Raw genomic sequence first — 26,373 nt, 5'->3', positions numbered from 1 at the left:
GATGTGCAGTACTGTATAGGTAAAATGTGAGGCAGCTCAGTCACGTCCCATAATGCCATGGGCCAGTTCCCAGCATTCACTGGGGGATAGGCCAAGGTTTCTATTTCTACTCTATTTTACATACTGGTATCATTTGAAACAGTGAATCAACTTAGGTGATGTGTAAATACAACGAATAAATGAATTTATTTCTAAAAATATTTAAAAACCCTTTCATAATACCATAAATGTAAATATTTCCAGCTCTACATCAATACATATCTCTATGGGACCCCTTTTCGGGTTTCCCCCCTCATCAACATTTATAGTTCATGAATTTTGAAAATTCAATGGGCCCGACATTTTTCACTGCCCCATTATTACTTTGAGGGGGAAGACCCCCCCCCAAGGGCCAAAAAAGGGCCAAGCACGGAGTCTAGCAGAGTGTAGCTTCAATGGCCAGCTTCTCCTCCCCAAGGAAAAGCAGGCCCCCACCAGTGGTGGCAGCAGCAGGAGCTATTGGCCACTGAAGCCACGTTTAGCTCTGCCCCCACGCATGCACACACACCCAAATCTCCCTCACAAGTTGTCACCTCTGATCCCTGGCCTTCAAGTGGTGAGTCAGGACCCCTTACAGGGTCACAGCCTGACTGATCCAAGGCGAGTCCCAACAGGAGCACTACCACCGTTCAAATATATGGTAAAAAATTAAGGAATGGGTCCCCAGATGCAAGTTTGGATTAAAGGCTGGTTCTGAAAAGGTTAAAGATTACTGCTCTAGAACAGTCTTTGCCAACCTGGTGCCCTCCTACTGCTTCATACTACAACTCCCATCAGTTCCAAAGGAAAGCAGATTGTCAGAGGCTGCTGCAGAAATAAGAATTAAAAAATTTGAAAAGTAGTTCTGAACATGTGCTTAATTCCATCTGGCAGGGGAAGCCAAACCCAAAGTAGTTTTGAAAGCAAGCATTAGAACATCCCCTCTAATTCATACTTTTTTTGTCCTAGGAGCCCAAGGATAAAATCCTGTCTAGTGGACAGCTTTCTGAAAGATTGCCTCTAGCCCAGACCCCACCAACTTTACAGGAACAAAGAAGTCCCCTGCCATCGCTGGAATCCTTCATTTTCCAGAGCCCTCACCTGGAGTTTACACATTTCTACCAAATCACATCAGAGTTCTGCTTCATCTTCACAACCTGGCACAGGACTTAATATTGCTTCAAAGGGACTGATACCACCTCTAGACCCAAATGTATTACATCCCTAATAAAACCATTGAAGTTAAAGGACCTAAGCTAATGTGAATTTAACATCCTTGTGACACCAAAGATCACAGCGGCATATAGACACAACCCCATTAATAAGAATTTCTGAAGACACACCTCTGGACACTATTCACAATGCAATAGCTGGTCCTGTAATGTAAGGTATCAAGCTACTTTGTCCCAAAATTGAACTTCACCTACTTTATTCTGCACAATGGCAACCTTCTATTTTGTATGTAACAGATACAGACTCTAGTCCCAAATCCCAAGGCATCTGGCTGGCTACTCTGAGAACAGGATGCTAGGAGTAGATGGGCCCCCTTTGGCCTGATCCACCAGGCTCTCATATCCTTAAATTGAAGGGCGGCGCTGAAATGTGAAAAATGCTGCTTCTAGAGTACATTTGTCACAAATATCGAAAGCAAAAAATTAGCGTAAGGATGGCTGGTCTGTGGCCCACCTGATATTGATGGATTCCAACTCCCACTACCCCCAGGAAGTATGATCAATGGTTCCTGGTGAAAGACCGGGGGGGGGGGCTTTACAGTTGCAGGGGTCAGCAAACTTTTTCAGCAGGAGGCTGGTCCACTGTCCCTAAGACCTTGGAGGTGGGGACGACGACTATATTTTGAAGAAAAAAATATGAACAAATTCCTATGCCCCCCAAATAACCCAGAGTTGCATTTTAAATAAAAGGACACATTCTACTCATGTAAAAATACGCTGATTCCCAGACCATCTGTGGGCCAGATTTAGAAGGCAATTGGGCCAGATCCGGCCCCCAGGCCATAGTTTGCCTACCCATGGGTTAGTTAAGTGTGTTGGACTAGGACGCAGGAGACCACTAGGTGTAACGTCTTGGGCCAGCCACTCACACTCAGCCTAGGCTACCTCGCAGGGTTTTTGTGAGGACAAAATGAGAATTACGTACACCACCTTGAGCTCCTTGGAGGAAAGGTGGGATATATATATATGGAACAACAACAAAAACTCATTTGAAGTATATGGCTCCTCGCTCCTCAAAGAATCCTGAGAATTGTGGATTGTTATGCATGCCGAGAACTGTAGCCTTGAGAGCTATAAACTAAAGTTCCCAGGATTCTTTGGAGAAAGCCATGTGTTTTAAACATGCAGATGTGACCTGTAGTAAGCAAGATGAATGATGAGATGGGACCTTTTGTCTGATCCAGCAGGACGACTCTTTCTGCTGCTACCCACAATGCAGTTGGTCTTCGGTCATGCCAAGCCTTGAAATCATAACCACTTTGTTTAATGCACAGTGAGCAGACTTGCTCAAAAGAAACAGGTAAAGAAACATGGTTGGGTTTTGCTTTTTTTTTTTTTTTTTTTTTGCTTTTAACTTCTTACCAAAGGGGAAAAAAAGTTTATTATGTAAATGTAGGATGCGGGCTAAATCCCCAGCTCCTAAATCTGCTGTACAAGTTTCCAACGCTGCGATCTGCCCTCTTAACGTCCATCGAAATCGGTGACCCCATAAATGCTCCTCAATCTCTCTCCTTTCTCCCCATCACGGAGGTGCCTGGCTGACTTGCCTAATGTCCAAACAAACCTACTGAACTGGCAAAAAAAGAAGAATAAAACTAAAGAGCTGTGTGCGGTTAGGAGGCCAATGGATTTGGAAAAGAGAAGACCTGGCCGGCGTACGGATTTCTTTCGACGTTTTCTCCACGGCCTCCAAGTCGGATTGTTTCCAGAGAGCATGACAAGGAAGCTAAAAAGAGTGCACGTCAAGATCCACGAACTGTTTCAGTCCAAAACAAAAACAAAAAAAACCCTAGGTAGTTTTGCTCTGTTTTTTAAAAATATTTCTTTTAATTGTATGCTGTCACACTGCAGGGAACTTGAGGGGAGAAAGTGGGCTTGGGGAGGGGGGGGCGCTTGGATGGCGGGGGGAGAGGAACCTCCAAGGCCAAAGTCTCAGCTGAGTTCTCACTCTCCAAACTGAACACCACAAAAAGCCAAGGGAGAGGGGGGGCCCTTCAGTCTGTGGATTCTAATACGGACTCGCTCAGAGCCAGGTCCCAGTAATGCTCTGCTCCGTGTTTTTTAAAGTGCTCCCGTGCCATGTTCTCCGTGGGGCACTGCTTGAATTTCATCTCCCCGAAGCTGCGCTCCTTTGCTGTGCCCTGAGAGGGGGGGAAAGACAAAGAGTGGGTGGAATGGGTTTAGCAGTTAAAAGAAAAAGAAAAGGAAGGGGAAGAAAAAAGGCCACTAACGTGCTTTGCGCTGTGGACCAGGAAGTAAACACTTGGAGCTTAAACTGGTTTAACCAGGACGACCCTCCAAACAAAACAGAGTTCTAGGGAGGAGGCTGGCAATCCCAAGAATAGGTTTAGTATCTTTTCACAAACAGTCTGGCCACACCTGGGATGTTGCAGTGGGTGGGTGGGGAGATACAGCCAAGATATTGGGGGGGGGGGGTGTCCAACAATTTCAGCGTGGCCCAGAAAACAAAGTACAAAGACCCAGCAATTTAAGTGGAAACTTACCTCCCAAACCAGAGAACATTTGTTTGACTTTTTCACAGACTCCTCGTCAGATTCGTCGTCATCTGAAGAAAGTAAAACGGGGGGAGGGGGGAGGAAGGGAGAGAGAGAGAGAGAGAGAGAAGGCTGTGCTTAAAGCTGAACACTATTGGACTATCAGCCTGAAGGAGGGCTTTTTCTCAAGTGCTGCACGCATCAGATTGGGACCAAAAATCAACTAGTACATGAGAAGACCCTGCTGGACCGGGCCAATGGGCCATCTTGTCCAGCATCCTGGAGCCAGTGTGGTGTAGTGGTTAAGAGCGGTAGACCCGTAATCTGGGGAACCGGGTTCGCGTCTCCGCTCCTCCACATGCAGCTGCTGGGTGACCTGCTTTGAAGTCTCTCAGCCCCACTCACCTCACAGAGTGTTTGTTGTGGGAGAGGAAGGGAAAGGAGAATGTGAGCCGCTTTGAGACTCCTTCGGGTAGTGATAAAGCGGGATATCAAATCCAAACTATTCTTCTCCTCCTCCTCCTCCTCACAGTGACCAACCAGATGCCCCAATGGGAAGCCCAAAGGCAGGACCCAAACACAAGAGCCCTCTTCTCCCCTCCCATGGTTATACAGAAGCCTTGCTGCTTCTGAGCATGGAAGCAGAACACAGTCATCATGGCTGGGAGCCATTGACAGCACTCTCCTCTGATCAAAAGGCTTTGTGGCTATTGGTTACTTTAAAATGCTTTGATTAGTGTTTTGAGTTTTGATTTGTTGTCAACAGAGAGTGGAACCACAATTAAATCACCATTTAAAATAAATACTATGCTCCCTTATGCCGGGGGAGGGGGAGTGGAGTTATGCATGTCCTTACCGTCTCCTTTTGTATTTGATGTCTGCTCATCCCACTTTATTCGATGCAACATGAGCCGTTTGAATTTTTTCTGTGCTTTAGGGCCTAGGAGGGAAGAGAAAAATCACCGAGGGCCATTTTAATTCTGAAGGGAGTGTGGGCAGTCAGCCAAAAAAGCAGCATTGCTATGTTATTGCGAAAGTTTCCAAGAAAGCGGCAGGATTGCCCACATTCCTTCGAGTGCATTTTGAACACGAGCGTTGGAAAAATGCTCTGTGAAAGTGTTGGGTGGGAGAACTGAGTCTTGGAAAGCCATGCTGCACATCCAACCCACAGACCCTCCTGCAAGCCCCACAGGTTCTCTGGAGCACGTCCTTTGATAAAAGCTCCCCACTGCAAAGAATTATCCTGCAGCGAGGAATTCCATGCGTTAAGATGGGGCAGCATGAAGCAGGCGGATCCCTTTCAGGCCTGCTTCTGCTGCCGAGAGATTCCAGTGGAGGAACCCGTGTCCCAGAACACGTAAACCAAGCCCAACCCATCCTCGCCCGCCTCACCTCCTTCTACCACCACCACATTGACATCTTTGTGTAAAACCACAACTCCCGTTAGGTACAGCTGGCCGGCGTTCGCTTCAATTTTGAATTTCTTTGCCGGATTGCTTAGATTTCGGACTCTGAGGGAGAGAGGGAAGAGAAGGGAATCATAGAATCAGAGTTGGAAGAGACCACAAGGGCCATCCAGTCCAACCCCCTGCCAAGCAGGAAACACCATCAAAGCATTCCTGACAGATGGCTGTCAAGCCTCTGCTTAAAGAGCTCCAATGAAGGAGACTCCACCACACTCCTTGGCAGCAAATTCCACTGTCCAACAGCTCTCACTGTCAGGAAGTTCTTCCTAATGTTTAGGTGGAATCTTCTTTCTTGTACAGTGGTACCCCGCAAGACGAAATTAATTCGTTCCGCAAGTCTTTTCGTCTTGCGGAAATTTCGTCTTGCGAAGCACGGTTTCCCATAGGAATGCATTGAAACTTAATTAATGCGTTCCTATGGGAAAAAACCAGTCGGGGCCGGGTGTCGGGAAAGCAAGCTAGGAGAGCGGTTACTTACAGTACTGTAGTGAGCGGCGGTGGCGGGAGGAAGCCGGGTGTCGGGTGTGCGATCGGGGAAGGCGGGGAGGGCGAGCGGGAGGAAGCCGGGTGTCAGGTGTGCGATGGGGGAGCGCGAACGCGAGGATCCAGGCGTGGGGGGGGCCATGGGGAGTGCGGGGAAGGCAAGCAGGAGGAAGCCGGGTGTCGGGTGTGCGATGGGGGAGCGCGAACGCGAGGATCCAGGCGTGGGGAGGGCGATGGGGAGTGCGGGGAAGGCAAGCAGGAGGAAGCCGGGTGTCGGGTGTGCGATGGGGGAGCGCGAACGCGAGGATCCAGGCGTGGGGAGGGCGATGGGGATGGCGGGGAAGGCAAGCAGGAGGAAGCCGGGTGTCGGGTGTGCGATGGGGGAGCGCGAACGCGAGGATCCAGGCGTGGGGAGGGCGATGGGGATGGCGGGGAAGGCAAGCAGGAGGAAGCCGGGTGTCGGGTGTGCGATGGGGGAGCGCGAACGCGAGGATCCAGGCGTGGGGAGGGCGATGGGGATGGCGGGGAAGGCAAGCAGGAGGAAGCCGGGTGTCGGGTGTGCGATGGGGGAGCGCGAACGCGAGGATCCAGGCGTGGGGAGGGCGATGGGGAGTGCGGGGAAGGCAAGCAGGAGGAAGCCGGGTGTCGGGTGTGCGATGGGGGAGTGTGAACGCGAGGATCCAGGCGTGGGGGGGCGATGGGGAGTGCGGGGAAGGCAAGCAGGAGGAAGCCGGGTGTCGGGTGTGCGATGGGGGAGTGTGAACGCGAGGATCCAGGCGTGGGGGGGGCGATGGGGATGGCGGGGAAGGCAAGCAGGAGGAAGCCGGGTGTCGGGTGTGCAATGGGGGAGCGCGAACGCGAGGATCCAGGCGTGGGGAGGGCGATGGGGATGGCGGGGAAGGCAAGCAGGAGGAAGCCGGGTGTCGGGTGTGCGATGGGGGAGCGCGAACGCGAGGATCCAGGCGTGGGGAGGGCGATGGGGATGGCGGGGAAGGCAAGCAGGAGGAAGCCGGGTGTCGGGTGTGCGATGGGGGAGCGCGAACGCGAGGATCCAGGCGTGGGGAGGGCGATGGGGATGGCGGGGAAGGCAAGCAGGAGGAAGCCGGGTGTCGGGTGTGCGATGGGGGAGTGTGAACGCGAGGATCCAGGCGTGGGGGGGGCGATGGGGATGGTGGGGAAGGCAAGCAGGAGGAAGCCGGGTGTCGGGTGTGCGATCGGGGAGCGCGAACGCGAGGATCCAGGCGTGGGGAGGGCGATGGGGATGGCGGGGAAGGCAAGCAGGAGGAAGCTGGGTGTCGGGTGTGCGATGGGGGAGCATGAACGCGAGGATCCAGGCGTGGGGAGGGCGATGGGGATGGCGGGGAAGGCAAGCAGGAGGAAGCCGGGTGTCGGGTGTGCGATGGGGGAGCGCGAACGCGAGGATCCAGGCGTGGGGAGGGCGATGGGGATGGCGGGGAAGGCAAGCAGGAGGAAGCCGGGTGTCGGGTGTGCGATGGGGGAGCGCGAACGCGAGGATCCAGGCGTGGGGAGGGCGATGGGGATGGCGGGGAAGGCAAGCAGGAGGAAGCCGGGTGTCGGGTGTGCGATGGGGGAGCGCGAACGCGAGGATCCAGGCGTGGGGAGGGCGATGGGGATGGCGGGGAAGGCAAGCAGGAGGAAGCCGATCGGGGAGCGCGGGGAGTGCGAACGGGAGGAAGCCAGGCGTGGGGAGGGCGATGGGGAGCGCGGGGAAGGCGAGCAGGAGGAAGCAGGGTGTCGGGTGTGCGATCGGGGAGCACGGGGAGTGCGATCGTTAGTGAGCGGCAAGCAGGGAGGGCCGGCACAAGCGGGAGGGTTCTTCTTACAGTGGTACCGCGCAAGACGAATGCTTCGTCTTGCGAAGCACGACCATAGAGAAATTCGTCTTGCGGGTCAACCAAAAAATCGCAAAACCCTTTCGTCTTGCGAGTTTTTCGTTGTGCGAGGCATTCGTCTTGCGGGGTACCACTGTAGTTTGAATCCATTGCTCCGTGTCCGCTTCTCTGGAGCAGCAGAAAACAACCTTTCACCCTCCTCTATATGACATCCTTTTATATATTTGAACATGGCTATCATATCACCCCTTAACCTTCTCTTCTCCAGGCTAAACATACCCAGCTCCCTAAGCCGTTCCTCATAAGGCATTGTTTCCAGGTCTTTGACCATTTTGGTTGCCCTCATCTGGACACGTTCCAGCTTGTCAGTATCCTTCTTGAACTGTGGTTCCCAGAACTTTAAGGGCGTTAAAGCTTTTCTTTTTAAAAGCTTTCCTCTGGGTGTGTGGGGGGGGGGGCAGGGATGTGAATCAGGCATGGGCCAAGGGCACAGAGAGGCCTTTCCCTCGAGGGATGGAAGAGACTCACCTATAGACAGCTACGTGGACCCCCTGCGAAATATCCTCTTTCAGCTTTTTAACCTTCTTGGCTTTCCTCTGTTCCACGGTGAGCTTCCGTGCAGCATTCGCCTCTTCGTGAGCTCTGGGGAAGCAAGATTATATATGCAGCTAAGGAGCGAGCAGGGACACTTACTTTCTCTGTTATCGTTACTGTATTTTTGAAATAAAAGCCTCCTGTGTGATGAGGCATCAGCAAGGATAGAGAACTGGGTCTGGATGGTACCAATTTATGTGCATGCACGCACGCACGCACGCACACATGACAAACAAATCAGCATCACTCTTACTTTTGCCTCTTGGCCATCTGCGCACGAACATGAGCCTCTACTTTGGTTGGGTCCTGAACGGCTTCCATTCCCAGAACACGCATCAGGTTGGAGATTCGTACTGCAGAGGGAGAAACGCCGAAGGCATTGGGAGCAGAAGTTAAGAACGGAAAAACAGCCCTGGGGCAGCTGGATCGAGCCAAAGGGGCCCATCTAGTCCAGCACCCTGCTCCCACAGTGGCCAACCAGACGCCAAAACGGGAAGGACCCGAGAGCAACAACACTTCTCCCCTCCCACCATTTCCAGCAATGGGCATTCAGAAGCATGTTGCCTCCGACAGTGAAGGTAGAACGTTGCAACCGTGGCTCCTGTTTTCAAGTCATCCAAGTTGGTGACCACCATGGGTAGGCAAACTAGGGGCCGGATCCGGCCCAATCGCCTTCTCAATCCGGCCCACGGGCGGTCCAGGAATCAGCGTGTTTTTACATGAGTAGAATGTGTGCTTTTATTTAAAATGCAACTCTGGTTTATCTGTGGGGCATAGGAATTCGTTCTTTTTTCTTCTTCTTCAAAATACAGTCTGGCCCCCCATAAGGTTTGAGGGACAGTGGACCGGCCCCCTGCTGAAAAAGTCTGCTGACCCCTGGTGACCACCATGCCTACATCTCGTGGGAACCAGTTTCATGAGGTGCCGTGTGATAAAGTGCTCCGTTTTGTCTTTCCTACATTCAACATCACTGGACAGCCCCCATCCCGAGTTCTAGTATTATGCGTTAGAATTCCAACTTCAAGCTTCAGGGTTTTGTTTTTTTATCTCTCTCCCTCTCTCAACACAAGCCCACCTGTCCACTACAAAAATCCCTACCTTTTGGTTCAGGAGGCGGCATGAGGCCTAACCTAACTTTCTCCTGCAACTCCTTCTGTGCTTCCCTCCGGGTCTGGCGCCGTAGTTTCTTCTGCTCTTTTTTGGTGAGGTAGACCCCCAGGGTCACCGGCATGTCACTGTCCACTGGGGTTGGGGTGGGGGGTGGGGACACATAACAAGGACAACGAAGCAGAAACACAGTCAGAGACAAGCAGAGTTTTCTCCTCTTAGAATGGGGCTCACCCACCAAGTCAGTTCCTTCCCACCTCCATTATAATTACTTAGACTTGTTGCTCACTTAAACGTCTCCGAGTGGCTTACAACACTTTTAAAAACATGAAAATAAACACACTATACCCATAACAGCAGCAGGAAGCTTATTCCCTCCCACACCTTTATGTGTGCTTCACTGTATGTGATTTTTAGACTGTTTGGTGTCTGGGAAGACTTCGTGCGGAATATGGAGTATTGTGCCTGTGACATTATAGAAGGAGCCTTCTTTTTTCAAAAAAGTTAGCCCCCCTTTCCCAATATCCACACATTCCCCATGCTGTTCAGTTCCTCAAAGACTACTGATCTGAAGACTGGGTTGGGGGAGGGAGGAGGCACATAAAGAACTTTGCTCCCACAGAGCTTCCTGCATTGGTTGTGGGGGTGGGCGGACTGTGGGAGACAGCAGCAGTAGCAGCCCAGTGAGGAAGGTCCTGCCCTGTGTGGGGTTGGCCTCCAGCTACTAAAGCAGTCAGTCCAAAGCCAGGAGACTGGAGCACCAGGGGAACATGACACACGCACCTTTCCCCTGCTGTAGTGCCTATTGGATCATTGCCTATTTCACTGGGTTGAAAATGTATTGCAAGCTGCCTCGAGAACTTCGGTTGGTAGGCAGTGCACAAACAATCCTAAATAAATAAAATAATCTGGGGCTTTTAGATTCATCGAGCTCTTCATTCCCTGGGGGACAGAAAGGTTGGGGATTAAGGAGAATGGGAGCAGGGTTTGGCTTTGCACCAATCTTCTTGTCTCCACGGAATCCGCTCTCCACCCATCCCCCCCCCCGATGCAGAAGCCAAGAGATGGAGCGTGCTCACCTGGAGGGTTTAGCTGAGCTGGGTGCTCCACTAGGTTCGTGATGCCAAAATAGTCCTCTTTTTTAAGCGAATCGGCGGCTTTTCTGAAACGGGAAGGAGAATTTGCACAGTTGCAGGTGATGTCTCAGAAGAGGGCGCTCCTTCTCTTCTTAACCTATGCTGACCCTCACACTGCTTATGCCTGCTGCAAGGAGCTGAGGCTTGGAGGGCTAACTGCTCATCTAGGGAAACTCTCTCTGTGGTGGTGCCCCCGCTGTCACCTCAGAATAGCTAGCTTGGGAGCTAAAGACCCCCGGCTTAATTTCCCCCCATCAAACGCATCAGATGGCCCAAGGTAAGTATGCTTCTGTGCTTTGTGGCTTTCTTTTAGCCTGGCTGCTGGAATGGACTTAGTCTAGTGGAAAGCTCCAATTTGGGAACCATCCCAGCAGGGCTGGCACCCGGTGCCAAATTTAAACAGCAAGCCCTGCTGGAAAGAAACAAAGAGCTCTCCTGAGTGCTCCTGGACAACAAGGGCTCCAACTGCTCTATTCCTGATGGCACAGGAAACCAGGCAAGCCTGTGCAACTAAAAACAGCCATAGCCTAGCACACTTTAATTTAGCCCATGAGCCAAGGGCTGTCCATCACTGCTCTACAGCAGAGACAGAGGAATCTGTAGTGCACCGGAATTTGTGGGACTACATCTCCCATCATCCCCTAACCACTGGCCATGCTTAGTACTGGAGTTTTGCAACACCTGGATGGCTACAGATCCCCCCCCCCACGCACACACTTAAAAATGGAGAGGTGCCTTCAGTTCTTGGAAGAAAAGTGGTCTTACAAATTCAGGAAAGAAACGCAGCAGGCAGCAAGAAGGACGCACTCACCCCAGAATTATTTCTAGCCCAGAGATTTAAGAGCTGAAAGGCAGAGCAACTCACAAATCAATGCCATTGGGTATGATGTAGGAGTCCCACCACTCCACCTCGGGGGTGTCCCCTTCCTTCAGCTCCTTCTTGGGGGTGATAAGGGCCAATTTGGTCGAGGTGTGGATTCCTGTCTTCTTGGCAGCCTGAGAAATCTCGGCCTGGAGTTTTTCCAACTGGGCCTGAGGGAGACAGAAGGGTTTTCAGGGAGGTGCACAGAAGAAAAATAAAACGCTTAATTCAAAATATAAACTGCCCTAGAAGCGCCTGTTCTCTCGGATGGGGCTTTCTAAGTATCCATGGCAAGGGTGTTTTTGGAGAAGTCAAAGGCCTCCAGTGCAGTGGGCTTGATCCAGCCCTCACCAGCATCAGCCTGATAAAGAACCATTTGTCTGCTCACCTGCGGCGAATACGCACTGCCAGCAGGTGACCATTCAAGGGAGCCTTTATGAAGTTTAATGTAGTTATTTATTTCAGGTTGTTTTTAAGAAGGATATTCTGCTCCCTACTCCCTAAGAAATATATTTTCCTTAAGAGCAAGCAAGCAAGAGTACCATGCTATCTATACACACGGGTTGACTGTGACTCAGACTTCGCCTTCCCAGGACAGGAGGAAAGCGCCCGCCTGTGCTGAGCTCCTACTTACAGGCTTGCTTCCCTGCCCCTTCCTACAAGTTTTGACTTGTAGTTAATTTGCTCAGGGGTCGCTGGGAATTGTAAATCTGCGAGGGATAAACTACAGTTCCCAGAATTCTTTGGGAGGAAAAAAATGTGCCTCGAATATGCTTTAAAGTATAAGGCAGATTCCTATGTTCCTTCCATGGTCAGAGGCAGTGATCCTTCTGAACACCAGTTTGCTGGAAACAACAGGAGGGGAGACTTGCTCTTGTGCTGGTGTCCTGCTTATGGGTTTCCTACAGGCATCAGTGTGGGGGACACCATTGCTGCCAAAGAATGCGGGGGACCTTTGACCTGTTCCAGCAGGCTCTTCCTATCTATACCCTGCTCCAGCTCTCTCCGATGCTCCTTCCCAGGAAGTTGGGTGAGGGGGTTAGGTCTCCTTGCCAGAAGAAAAGTGCTGTACCTTTGTCCGCAACCTCTGGGCAATTTTTTCGAATTTGCCCTTGTCATGAAACTTGAAGGTCCGCTTCGGCCTCTGGGCCGGGTTGACGTAGACCCGGGGGTCGAAGTATGTGTTGGACTCCATGTCCTCGGAGGGTTTCTCCTTCAGCTGCTGCTTGAACTGCTCCCTCTTCACGGCCCGAATGTTGGCCTTCAGGGTGGGCATGCGGTGTGTCAGCTCCACTTCCTTGCCGGTGGCGTCCACCGTGCGGCCTTGCTCGTCCAAGATCAGCGGCGTCGGCTTGGTCTGGTCCTTCAGCTCAACTTTCCTGGGCCAAGACATCCCCAAGGCAAACTTTGGTTACAAAGCAGCCCTGGCCAATGGCCCTGAGCCCACTGGGTACCGGGCAAGAGTTTCAAACCCCCTCAGTCTGAAATAAACCCTACAGAACAAGGGATTCTGGGAAGCCGCCTCCCACAAAGAAAACCCAACCGCCCTGGCCCTTTTTTGCCTGTCGGGGTTGTGTACAGAAAGGATCTGCAGGATTTCTGACTCTCAACTACTCCCCCACCCCCGCCACTAACTAGGCTGCTGAAATAAAGAAAGCTTTGGAGGTGGGCAAGGGAAAGCCTTTGTGTGGAAGGGCTGCGATTTCCCAGCTCTGCTTCTAAAAGCAAATTTATGGGCTAAGATACCCTTAGAATTATGGAACAGGGCATCTCTTGAGTGCACGCCCTCTGCCCCAACCCTGCTTTCTAAGCCACTATTTTACCACTTGAACCCAGCTGGTGGGGCTTGGGGGGGTGTCTAGGAAAAACAACATCACAAAATAGATCTCACAAGTCTGAAGTCTGCCCACCCACACTTTATAGAACAGGGGTAGGGAACCTCTGGCCTGGGTGCCAAATGTGGCCCCTCCAGGCCTTGCTAGCTGCTCCTTGGGACACGGGCATGCCCTCCCCCCAAGAACACACCCCTCGCCGTTTCTCCTCCACACCCACCCTCCTTGAGGGCTTTGGCGTGAAATGTGACAGTTCCGTATTCACAATTTACATGAGTATATGTTTTTTGATCAGGGCCAGAGGGAGAGATCTGTAGCATTGATGGATGGACGGGTGCGGCCTCCTGTATGAGGCGAGGGAAGAATTGCGTATCCGTTGCCCTGTCCACTTTGGCCTCCGACCCCACCTCCAGGGAGTTCCCCACGAGGGTCGTGTGAGTTGGCAATGGTTCCCCACCCCTGCTTGAGACACTTCTCTTGGGTCACACTTGCCAGGAAGGGCTGGCTGCTACTGGCTTACCGCGTACAAGGGGCAAATCCCTGTGTGATGGGACATTTCTGCCCATGTGATCCATTTCTGTCCAATGAGAAAAAACCATTCAGTGGCGTTTCATCAGGCTTTTCACTTTGCAGACCAATAAAATTAAGAGAGAGAAAAAGAACACAAACAAAGCAAGCAAACCGAAAACACATCCCACACCCCATCCGCCGCCCCCCCTTGGCAGAGTGTTACGATACTCACGGCGGGGCAATCCCCATGGCATGCAGGTTGGCCAGGCCAACCATGTTGGTGTTGCCAATCAGGCCAGGCTTCAGGGCCAGCTGGGCCTGGATCCGGGCCTGCAGCTCGGCCGCCTTGCGGGCCTTCTCAATGGCGTCATTCATGAAGGTGGCCGCCTGCGAGGGCTGGATGGTGTTGCCAATGGGGAGGCGCTCTGGCTGGGTGGCTGCTGTCGGGGCTTTCGGCTGCAGAGGGAGAGAGGGGAGTCACTGGCTGGAACAGCGGGCAGGCAGGGCTGACTCTGGGGCCCTCTGAGAGAGAGAGAGAGATGCAGCCTCGCCTCCCTTGCGATAGGGCAAAAAGCCGTAAGAAGGGGGCGAGGAGAGGGAAACAGACAGGGAGACACAAGCTGGAGAGGGTGGGAACCCTGGGCTGCATCCAGAGCGAGTCACCCTCCAGCTCCCATGGCGGCCTCTCCCTCCACCCCAAAGTGTCACCACAGGGGCATCTGAAGGACCACCCTGCCCTGAGGGGAACGGAAAAGCAGTTTCATTTCCCCCCTTAAAACAACAAGTTGTATTTTCCATTCTACTGTAACTTTACAAAAGAAAGCCACTGATGCTTGTTTTATCTTTAATTATTATACTTTACTACTGGTTTAAACCCGTTAAATTAACGGGCGCTAGAACAGGGCTCCCCCCACCCCGCTCCTCACCCCCATTTTCCCTGCCCCCGAAGCCCCCTCACAGGCCCTCAAGATGGGGAAAGAAAGTGGGCAGGGATCCCCGGAGGACAGGTGTGGCCTCCCCGCGGACACGCCCACTACCACCTCCCTCTCGCTCCAGGCCAGCGGACGACGTTACTCCCTCTCACGTGGGGGGGGGGAGGGGCTAAGCATTGCTGTTTTCGCCGGTGGCAACAGCCGGGCGGCACGCGGGATCCGCGGACGGGGGACGCCTCTACTCTGGCGTCTCTCCCCTGGACCGTTTCCTTGGCAACGGGGGATGGAAGCTGCGTCTCCCCCGGGAGTGGGAGAAAGGGCGGCAAGGCGAGAGCCGCCCGCAAGCCCCAGCGCCGCGAGCTCCTCAGTGGCTGCGAGTCCCTGGCAGCGCGATGCCACAGTGGCTGCTCAGTCTTCTGCTCTCTCCCATGCCCAGCGCCGGCGCAGCCTCCGCAGCCGGCATGTCCCGAAGTGTCTCTGCGTTCCAAGTCCCAACGGCTGTCCGTGGGGCACATGCGCAGTAGCGCAAACCCACGGACACAGGGACTGGACGCAGAGACACTTGGACTTTATTATATAGGATATGTGGTTAGCTATCTGTGTTTGCGAGCCACCTTGAGTCCCTGTTCTGGGGGGAAAGGTGGGCTACACATAAAACAGAATCACAGAATCCCCAAGGGTCACCTGGCCCAACTCCCCCCTTCCGCCCCCCCACAAAGCAGAAATCAAATAAAGAATTAAAAATGGTTGCAATCATCTTATGTAAACCGCTTTCCGAGGTCAGTCTGGAAAGCAGGATCAAAATGCTGTAAATAAGCAGATAACAGTTCTACTCAAGAGTAAACCCACTGAAGTGAACACAGAGCTAACTGAAGTCCATTCTACTCTTAGTAGAACTTACTGGGAGACAACCCCGTGCTTCTACAGCTCAGAAACCTTTTTCTGAACTTAGAGCAATGTTATCGAACCCGCTCTTTCTAATCTTTTTTTTTTTGCGGCCAGTGCATAAAACGCCACTTTATTTCAAGTCTGTCTTGATGAAGGGTTTTGGTGCCTACCGTCTGCGATGCGCAAAGTGGGCCTCTCCCATGACTTCAGTATTCCATGCACACAAACTCAAGTATGGAAGTGCTTTGGAGGAATTAAATCTCAGGAGGGACTCCGCTCTGCAGAACCACCAGTGCAATGGCTCGTGCAGGCTGCAACAAGGCTGTACCTGTGGGGCAGGGGGGCTGATGAAACTCAGCTGCTTTTTCCTCTCCTCAATCTGACGTGTGGCAGCTTCCATCATCTGCTTGATCTGAAAGCGGGAAGGGGGGGGGGAGGATGTTAGAACTGAACCCCAACAGCCTGTCTTGGTATAAGGCAGCTTCCGGTGTTCATGTAAAAATTCAAATTCAAACTTTATTTGCGTAGCCGACTGGCCATAGCATCTAAAAGACAAACACCAACAAAAATACAACAAATATGGTTACCAATAAAACCTTATAACCTATTAAAACTCAAGGCAATAGCTCCTTGGAACTTAGCATAAATAGTAAAATAATAATAATAATAATAATAATAATAATAATAATAATAATAATAATATCCTATGCTGGGAATCTGGATGACAACACTGTTGTCGTTCAGATAGCAGCTCTCAATCTCATTGCTCTCTCGATAAATCTGGCAACCTTCTCTGTTATCGAGGTGTTCTGGTCGGCTAGAAGTGAAAACAATTTGGCTTCACAAGAGCGGCCCGGGATGGCAGATAGGAGTGGCGTGATGGTCTCATCCCTCAGGTCTTTATATAGGGGGCAGGACAAGAGTACGTGTGACACAGTCTCTACATAGCCGGATCCACAGGGGCATAGCCGGATCTCGATTGGAATTTTTTGGTATCTACCTTCAAGAACAGCTGAGGGTAACCTATTTAGTCTGGCCAGTGTAAAGGCCCACCTAAATTTTGGGATGGTTAGGTTGGACAAGTATGGTGCCCAAGATTTGAAGTGGGAGGGGGTTCATGTAAAAAGCCAGGCCCCCTAAACATTTGGTCCACAAACAGCTGGAAATCCACAGGTGCACCGATTACGTTTATATTCTACCTTTCCGCCAAAGAGCTTGAGATACCTCATCTGGTTATCCCCTTCCTCCCCGCCCATGTTGTTTGATAGTCACCACCCCTATGAGCAAGTTGGATAAAAATCAATGTTTTTTAAAAAAATAAATTGTATTTTTAAAACTTAAATCGAATTCTTTTTTGCATTTAAAATGGATTTAAAAAATAAAATGCTTTTCCAGGAAAAACCTTTCTAAAGATAGTTTTCTATTTAAGTTACATTATAGTTCAAAGGCTATTCATCAGGAAATAAGGGGTTTGTTTTAAGTTTTTCATGTGTGCTAAAACTCAGTCTGAGGTATCTGAAGAAGTGTGCATGCACACGAAAGCTCATACCAAGAACAAACTTAGTTGGTCTCTAAGATGCTACTGGAAAGAATTTTTTATTTTGTTCAGTCTAAGGTGTTGTTTTTTTTTAAAAAAAAAATTGTTTAACTACATCAGGTAACAAACATGGATACATATGCTATAATGTTATTGTTTTAGTTAAATAGATTGTTAAATTGTTACTAAGGAAATGATTATTTTTCTCCTTCCAATAAAGTACAGCAGAAAAGTTGTCCAAATATAAACAGTTCACTTATTAAACCTCACAATAATTTCATAATTACCTGTCAATGTATTTCTAATAGTATAACCAAATCAGTAATTTTTGATGTAACTGTAAGAACTACTCTGAAAATTTATTATTCCAAAAATGAAACCTTCATCTGGTTGTAAATATTAAGATTATACCAGCAAGAATGAGTCTTTCTGTAAAAAAAGGATTTACATCAAGTCTTACTGACTGACAAGGGCCTTCTGGCGGTTCCCTCACTGCGAGAAGCAAAGCTACAGGGAACCAGACAGAGGGCCTTCTCGGTAGTGGCGCCCACCCTGTGGAACGCCCTCCCATCAGGGGTCAGAGAGATAAACAACTACCTGTCATTTAGAAAATACCTGAAGGCAGCCCTGTTTAGGGAAGTTTTTAATTTGTGACTTTGCATTGTATTTTAGTATTTGTTGGAGGCCGCCCAGAGTGGCTGGGGAGACCCAGCCAGATGGGCGGGGTATAAATTATTATTATTATTATTATTATTATTATTATTTAAATTGATTTGATTTAAATCAAATCCACCCTGTCTATGAAGCAGCTAGGATAGTCCAAGGTCACTTGGTGCCTGTGCAAGGATATATATATACTCCAGCTCAACAGATGTGCCATCCCAGCAAACTGTTCACTGCCCTAGATGAGCACTCCATGCCTTTCCTCTGCTCATTTGAGACCAACCTGTAGCTTGGTCAGCATCCCGGGGCTTTCAGTCGGGGGTCCGGGGATCACTTCGGGCTCCTCCTCCACTTCTTCGAAGCGTGGGATGCGGCGCTTCTTCACGCCTGAAGATTCCTTGGAAATCTCAGAGTCATCCCCAAACACGTCCTATAAGCAAAGAGGGCAGAGAGAACTTTTGAGACTGGCCAGCACCTAGACACCCAAGGAGGCACAAGCCAGCTGAAGTCACATGACTAATGGAGCCTTCACATGGAACTTTCACAGCAAAGAATTATCCTTCATACGATAGGCTAAAGGCTTTACACATCAACAACCAACCCACAGCTTCTTGAGCACCTCATCTGCTTTCAGGTGAAACAAGTTTCTGGTCCTCATGAGTTCAGGCAAAATTGCAAGGGGAAGACACCATGTCCTATGCACACACACACACACACACATGAATTTTTAAAGCTTCACACAGCACTTTCTGAAAAGTTTGCTCTGGATACTTTTAAGATGCAGTTAATCACTAAAATGTGTTTGGTACAGTGGCTTAAAATAGGCATTTTTGGAAACACATTTCAGCTTCTGCTTTCTTCAGTCTAAGAACCAGCCAAAGAATGTGAAAACTGCAGCATTTTGCTATAAAAGCATTAATATATTTTGTTGTTATTACGGTATTATCTATATAATACACACGCACAATTTTAAATGCATTGCTGTCAGCAGAGATACCCTTTCACACAAGGAGCAGTGTTAATCTAAACCTGCGTGAGATTTTACGTTCCTCCTCCCACACTCCAAAATGAAAGCATTTTTGTGCTGACGGAACGTGGTCTCCCACAGCACCATCCATGTCCTCCTTACTCCACTGGGCCAAGGGAAATTCCTCCCTGCTGTGTCTCAGGAAAAGGACACGGCTGATTGTGGGAAGAAGCTGCTATGATCTGCAAACAAAAACAGGGCATGCATAGATACACAAATGCAAGCCGCGTGCAAGCCTTAGCTGAACTGCCTTCTTCGCTATTATGGGCCAAACTCTACATGGATGGCTCCTCATCCAAACAGGGAGCTTTGAGGCACACCTACCAGTTCAAGAGAAACAGCTTGGCCACAACAATTAATTATTTGTACTCTAAAGAAATGTATGCTTTTAAAGTCATTTCTGACAAGTCAAGATTTAGGGGTTGAGAGGAAGAGGAAGGCAGATGTAGGAAGACCGATAAAGAATGAAAGATGCGCACACTTTCTGTTGCCATTAAGGGGAAAGGTCTTTTCTCTTGAATTTTTAGGCATTTCAGCACACAGCCCTCCCTGGGAGAAGAAAATGCAGCGAGGCGATATTGCCATCTCCACAGCCAGATCTGAAACTCTGCTGCCTTCGTAACAAAAGAGGATGAAGCGTTGATCTCACCTTCAGCTCCCTCTTCCGGTTCCGGTCGCTGTTGGATTTGGAGTGCCGGGAGCTCCGGCCTTCCTCCACGGCCTCAAAGAGCTTGTCCACAAACCGCAGAGTGGAGTCATCCAGGAAAGGCTTCAGGTGATCTGTAGGGGTGGAAGAGAGAGAGAAGGTGGGGGAAAGCAATCTGGGCCACGCCTGCACTTTTCATTTAAAGCACTATTACACCATTTTACACAGCCATGACTTCCTCATCACCAAAGAATCCTGGGAACTGTAGTTTACCAAGGGTGCTGAGAGTTGTTAGAAGAAATGCCCTATTGCCGTCACAGAGTTTCAATCCCCACAGTGGTTTAACAATCAATTCCTCTTCCCAGAGAACTCTGGGAACTGTAGCTCTCTGAGGGGAATGGGCGGGACTCCTCCTGACAACTCTCAGCACCCTTTATAAACTACAATTCCCAGAATTCTTTGGGGGAAGCCATGACTGTTAAAGTGGTGCAATACTGCTTTAGCTGTACAGTGCGGATGTGTCCCTGGAAGCAATTGCATGCAAATATAAAGAACTCCACCTGCAACAATCTCGCTTTTTATTCATTTGTTAGCTGCACCATAAGGAAGCTTACAATTTAAATATAACATAAGGCATGAAACCATTTTACCAAATAAGTAACACTGGAAAACAAAACCCATTAAGCAGCCACACACCCAAAGTTTTAAAAGGCCATTAAGGAAATTGATTCCACATGAAGTTAGGCAGATTCCATCTCATCTTCAAGACCAATCATATTATTATCATTGTTTCCATAACATATTAAGCTTGTTACCCCAAAGTCTCAAAGCGACTTACAACACATTGAGAAACCTAAGTGCATATTGGGCTGGATGGACAATCACTTTGTACAGCGGTACCTTGGTTTACAAACTTAATCCGTTCCAGAAGTCCGTTCTTAAACCAAAGCATTCTTAAACCAAGGCATGCTTTCCCATAGCTGCGGGGGACTCAATTTACAAATGGAACACATTCAACAGGAAGCGGAACATGTTCTGCTTCCAAGGCAAAGTTCACAAACCAAAACACCTACTTCCGGGTTTGCAGCATTCTTAATCCAAGTTGTTCATAAACTAAGCTGTTCTTAAACCAAGGTACCACTGTATGTTCATACAGATGAGTTACTAAAGCGTAAAGTATTTTGGGGTTGGTCTGCAAGGATAAAATCAGCAGGGGCATGAGAATTTAACAAGCTACAGAGGAACTCAATTCTCTGCCCCCAGGCCAACCTCAGGAGTTGGCTCCAAGGACCTACCGGCAGCTTTCTTCTTGTCCATCCCCTTCCCAACACAGTTCAAGGCGGCCGTGACCACAGTGGGTTCCGAGAAGCCAAGGACTCGCTTCACAGTCTTCTCTACCCATGGCTTCAGCTCGTCCAGCTCCCGCTTGGAGAGCGCCATCTTCAAGAGAGTCTGAGTGGGCCAGGAAAGGAAAGCACATCTTGAAAAAGCTGTCACGAAGTGCTCAAAAACCAGTCACGCTCACGCTAGAAAGAATAAGTGTGCTCCCTTTATGTATCCTTGCCCGCCCGCCCCCCCCCCCGCCCCCGGCATCAACACGGCCCTGCGGGATTTGACATCTTTCCACAGGGCCTGCAAGATGGAGCTGTTCCGCCAGGCCTTTGGTCCGGGACCAGTCTGACCCCCTTCTTTCCATGAAACCCTGTATTTAAGTGGCCCCCTTGGCCCTTTCTATCGGCCCATACGGGACCAGAACGGGTGACCAGGCCTGGCGAATATTTAATATTCCTACCTTCATGGCTGTGATTTGTGGATTGGACACTTTATTTTATTGTGATTTTGAGCTGTGTTTTAATCAATTGTTTGATTTTTTAAAAAATGTATTATATATTTGGTGTTAGCCGCCCTGAGCCCAGCCTGGGCCGGGGAGGGCAGGGTATAAATTATTATTATTATTATTATTATTATTATTATTATTATGGTGTCTACAGCCATCAACAAAGTAGGCATGTAATTACTAAGCAGCATTACTTTGGGTTGTGTTCAACATTAGCCATACTAATTAGACCCACTGACGTTAATGGGCACAATTAACTAAGAACCATCAATTTCAGTAGGTCTACTATGAGTATAGGTTAGCTGGTTATAAGCCAGGGTAACTTTCTCATAGCCTGTCAGGCTGCCTCTTCCCGCACTGTCCACCAACGGCAGCAGAGGAGAGGGGGAATCCTCTTCTTCCCAGCCCAAAATCCACTTCCTACTTACTGAGCGGCATCTAAGAATACTCCAGACTCCAATGAGAATTAACACTGCCATTTGCTACCAGATCATACTGAACAACAGAACAAATAAACTGCCTTTGTAATATCTTCTTTTAGGCTTAAACTATCAGATTAGTGGTCAGGTCTCTCCAGGGTTTTATCTAGCTGGGGTCCAGAGAATCACACAACCGGTTCTGAATGCCCAATGGAGCCTTGGGTTGTCTTTTTTCAATGGAAGCACCCCCCACCCTACCCCAGCCTCTGTGCTGCACAGCTTTTTGAACTGGATGACTATCTATCTATCTATCTATCTACCGGTATCTACCTATCTATTTTCATCAATTTATATACTGAAGATCTCAGGACAGTTCACAAGGTAAAAAATACAGGACAAAAGCACAATATAAATAGTTAAAACAAAAAACAATACAATAATCCCCACCTCCCTACAAAGATATTTAAAAGGCTGTAGAATATTAATCAGCCAAAGGCCTGGTTGAAGAGGAATGTTTTTGCTGGGCACCTAAAGATGTAAAGGGTTGGGGAGAGGTTGCTACCTATGTGACGAAGCATACATAACAGCAGTACTGTATGTGCTTTAGAACAGTGTTTTTCAACCACTGTTCCGCGGCACACTAGTGTGCCGCGAGATGTTGCCTGGTGTGCCGTGGGAAAAATTGAAAAATTACTTTATATATAGTCAATATAGGCAGAGAGTTAATTTTTTTAACATTTTCTAATGGTGGTGTGCCTCGTGATTTTTTTCATGAAACAAGTGTGCCTTTGCCCCAAAAAGGTTGAAAAACACTGCTTTAGAACAAGGGTGGGCAAAAGGTAAATCGGGATCTGACTCCCAACAATTCAACAACTGCAAGGAAAATCACAAGTTAAAAATAAACGAGAGGGATTCAGCTAAGTAGTTGCACTAGCAGGAGTCAGAGCAATGAGTGCCATCGGCACAATACCCCACCCCACCCCACCACCACCACCACAAGTTCTTAGTCAGCAGAACCCCTGCAACAGTGTACAGAGCTCCCCCTCTGGCAAGGAGAGATCTCTGGCGAGCAGAAAGGTTTGCGCTGATTGTATGATTATATTAGTGCAATGAATTTCACCCAATAATTGTATCTCACGGCTGGCCTTGTGCAAATCATTTGCCAGCCCTTGTGTTCCTGTAAAATATGATTACCTGGTTGCCAGGTATTTCTGTGGTTCTGCTGGGTGAAGTTTTAGAGATGTAGGTGTTCAAATGTATGATCAGCTGTGTAGCCTCAGATGTAGATCTATATGCATCTATGCATGCTATGTCCATAGAATGTTTATAGGACTTCTCCCCTTGAGGCACTATTTTACAACTTGCCTTGGTGGATCTTGGGAGCTCTACCAAAAACACAAAATAAGATCCCCACAAAACTGAAGTCTGCCAGCCTCAGCTTGAGCATTACACAGGCTGGGGTGCAGAAAACAGAGGGCCCCTACCCAAGAAGGAGCCTGCAACATAAACTGGAGGATGCAGGAGACAACAGAGGGAGGCTGCCTATATTTTATTGGAAGCCTGCATGTAATTCCCTATATAAATATACATTATTAAATGCAGTCACAGTGGCCTGGGAAATATTGTGTGCAGTTCCAATTATACCTCCTAAAAATGATAATACAGCACTGCAAAAGGTTCTGATCATTCAGGACTTCCTGTCAATAGGTGTCTGGGAGGAAGAAGACATGACAGAAGATTATAAAATGATAAATGGTGAAGATGTTGTGAACGGGGAAGTTTTTCTTCCCTATCTCATGGTACAATGCCTCAAACTGATTTGAAATTAATTCCTCACTGAGAGAATAAAGTACTTCTGCACACAGCACAATTTTTAGAGAGGAATTCATTGCCACAAGACACAGTTGTGCCCGATGTCCTTTTAGAAAAGGATTGGAATTTACAAGAGGAAAAGAAGGCATACTGGCAAACAATAGCATAAGAAACAGAACCTCCATGTTCAAAGGGAGCATATCTGAAAACACAGTGCTGGAGACAAACAAACGGGGGAGACTACTCCTTCCTTACTGCTCTGCTTGTGAGTTTCACAACAGAGAATTTAGCTGGCTGCTTTCCTTCTTTTCTTGGATGGGTCCCTCAGGAGCTAGCACCCAGGAGAAGTTGGAGGAATATGGAAAGGCAATGTATCTCTGAGGACCAATGACTTGCGGGGTTTCCAGAGGTCTCTAGAATTTTTCTTTTTGTCTGATTCAGCCATGCTCTTCTCATATTCAACTCTTTCTCTGACAGAGCAGGTCCCTGAATTGGACTGCCAGTTAACTAGCTTTCTTCCCTAATCTAGTCTGCATAAACTACAATAGTTTGTTTACAATTGGCTTGTTTTTGTTTCATTATGTATTCTGTGTTCTCATTTTGTATTTTTATGTTGTGAACCACCCTGTGATCTTTACTATATAAAAATTTAGTAAACAACAACTACTACAATAGCACAATGGAACATCCATGTTCAGAAGCAGCATGCCTCTGAATGCCAGAATCTGAAAACAAGCCATAAAAAGAAAGAAAAAAATAACCAGGCTGACAAGGAATAGCAGAGGAGGGAGAAAGATTGTTTTACTCTTCAGGGAGTCCACTAGCTCTCTATGCTAGGCAAATCCACTCCTGTTCCAAGAGCTTGCTCACTACTTGGCACACAATTCCTTCTTACTTCTACCAGGCTACTGCTTAACTTCAATACCTGACTAGGAACATCAGAATAGTCTTACAGCAGGTTCATGCCAAAGGGGGCCCATCTAGTCCATCCTTATTATTTAGAGGCAAAGAGTCTCCAACACTGGAGGCAGAACACAAACATCGTGGCGAGTAGCCACGAGGACAGCCTTCCAAGGCCTCACTACATCTTGTGGCAAAGAGTTCCACAGTTCAGCTATGTTCTATGTGAAGGAGCACTAGATCAATAGCCTTCAACTTTTGCAGATTGAGGACTCATCTTTAACCTGTACGTGCATTTCTTTTCTCCTTTTTGGGGACATACACAGTGGTACCTTGGGCTGACAAACTCAATCCGTTCTGGAAGTCTGTTCAACTTCCAAAACGTTCAAAAACCAAGAGGCGGCTTCTGATTGGCTGATCGTCCCTGGAAACAATGTTGATAGCCAAAACAGACGTTTGGTTTCTGAAAAATGTTCAAACTCAAACACTTACTTCTGGGTTTTCGGCATTTGGGAGCTGATTTGTTCGTCAACTAAGCCGTTTGGGAACCAAGGTACCACTGTTTTTGTATGATGCTAGACATGCTATTGAAGCACGATGAGGTTGTTTCCCAGACCAGCTGAAGACCAATGGAGTAGATGGAATTCACTCCCATGAGAGATAATGAGGGTAACAAAATAGGTTGGCTTCTAAAGAGGATTCCCATGGAGAAGAATAACATAATAATCGCTAATGTCAGAGGGAGTGAATGCCTCTGCATACAGGACTGGGAATCACAAGGGCGGGGGGAGCTGGGCATCTGGATATGCACTATAGGAACACAATGATGGACTAGATGGGCCCCCTTTGGCCTGATCCAGCTGCAGGGCTCCCCTTATGTCCTTATGAGTCTGTTCACCCTCCAAATGGGGGCAGTAAATGCCTCTGAATGATACCAGCTACCGGGAATCACAACGGGAGGGGTATTTGCTCTTGCGCTCAGGACCCACTTGCTTAGGGGCTTCCTGTTGAGGCATCTGGTTGGCCACTGTGAGAGCCGGATACAGGACTAAATGGGGGGGGCCCTCTGGCCTGATCTAGTAGGGTCCTTCAAATGCTGTTATGGAGCTTCCAGGCCCAGTGGCAGTCTATTTATTCTCCTAGGTTCTTATGGTCATTTGACTTCTGTGAGAACAGAAGACTGGGCTTGATTTTTTTTTAAACCCCTTTGGCCTGATCCAGCAGACAGGATCGACCCAGCAGGGGCTCTTGAAAGGAGCCACAGCAAATGGGGACGGAACCTCCACTTACCAGAGCAGTCTACCTCTGAAAGCAAGGAGGACCTCCCGCCTTCAGGACCTGCTTGTGGGGCTCCCAGGAGTGAGCCTGGCAAGCCCACCTCGGCCTGATCCACAGACCCCAAAAAGGACATCCCCTCCCCCTTCCTGAGAGGAGGCCCCCACAACCCCTCCCCCAACGAGGAATGGCCACGCCCCCTGCCAGCCCCCAAATCGCCTCAAGCGGCCCCCTGCCGGCCCTTCTCCCTCCTCGCCCTCCTCTCCCCGCCTTTCGCTCACCGGGCGGCGGAGGGGCGGCCCTCCCTCTTCCTCGTCCTCCTCGGCCAGGCAAGGGAAAAGGCCGCGCCACAGAACTCCCACGGACGGAGACGGAACGTCGTCGGCGCGCTCGGGCCGGAAGCGGAAGGCGTGTTCGGGAAACGGAAGTGGCCCCGAACCATAGAGGTGCCGGGCTTCTCCCCCTCCCCGCTGTTCCCTCGCGCTTCGAAAGTCTTACGGAGAGTCTTCATGTTTGGAGGCGGGACTTCCGGGTAGCCGCCTCCGACGCCATTTTGTCTCTGTGGGCGGCGGGGGCAGCAAGTTGGTAACCATGGCGACGGCTAAGCCCTCACCCGCCCATCCCTCCCCGCTGATTTCTATCGCTGTATGACAAAAAAAAGCATTATAAAACCCGGAGGCGTTTAAAATTACAAAACACATTAAAAACCAATAAGGCGGCCGCATGTTAGGCCGCCAACCGAGTCGCGAATGGAAAGGGAATTGCTCACAACAGCCCTGCTGTGTAGGTCGCTGATCCTGAATTGCAAACCATGCTGGATGAGCGCAGTTCATACCCTGGGTTCCTTTG

At 49.3% G+C, this 26,373-nt stretch overlaps 1 protein-coding gene across 1 annotated transcript; it reads right to left on the bottom strand.

Annotated features, from left to right (window-relative positions):
* Positions 1-2,492: 2,492 nt before the first annotated feature.
* On the bottom strand, positions 2,493-25,953 carry PRPF3 (pre-mRNA processing factor 3). Its single transcript, XM_033174519.1, has 17 exons — positions 25,806-25,953; positions 20,577-20,733; positions 19,285-19,415; positions 17,892-18,038; positions 15,737-15,820; positions 13,821-14,044; positions 13,599-13,655; positions 12,319-12,625; positions 11,250-11,416; positions 10,328-10,410; positions 9,240-9,383; positions 8,395-8,494; positions 8,076-8,189; positions 5,138-5,256; positions 4,602-4,685; positions 3,755-3,816; positions 2,493-3,391 (listed from the first exon to the last, which is right to left on the bottom strand). Exons 2-17 carry the CDS (start codon positions 20,719-20,721, stop codon positions 3,245-3,247), a joined length of 2,115 nt encoding a protein of 704 aa, XP_033030410.1. The 5' UTR covers positions 20,722-20,733; positions 25,806-25,953; the 3' UTR covers positions 2,493-3,244.
* Between the last annotated feature and the right edge of the window lie 420 nt (positions 25,954-26,373).

This window comes from Lacerta agilis, chromosome 17 (genome assembly GCF_009819535.1).
Source record: "Lacerta agilis isolate rLacAgi1 chromosome 17, rLacAgi1.pri, whole genome shotgun sequence".
Lineage (NCBI taxonomy): Eukaryota > Metazoa > Chordata > Lepidosauria > Squamata > Lacertidae > Lacerta > Lacerta agilis.
This window is presented reverse-complemented; position numbering and strand designations above follow the sequence as displayed.

Excerpts from the sequence above, each read along its gene's own strand:
- PRPF3 (XM_033174519.1), bottom strand. The coding sequence starts at position 20,721 with ATGGCGCTCTCCAAGCGGGAGCTGGACGAGCTGAAGCCATGGGTAGAG. Across the intron at positions 12,626-13,598 it reads GGATTTGCCCCTTGTACGCG|GAAAGTTGAGCTGAAGGACC; the intron begins GTAAGCCAGTAG and ends GTCTTGGCCCAG. Across the intron at positions 8,495-9,239 it reads GCCGCCTCCTGAACCAAAAG|TACGAATCTCCAACCTGATG; the intron begins GTAGGGATTTTT and ends CTCCCTCTGCAG.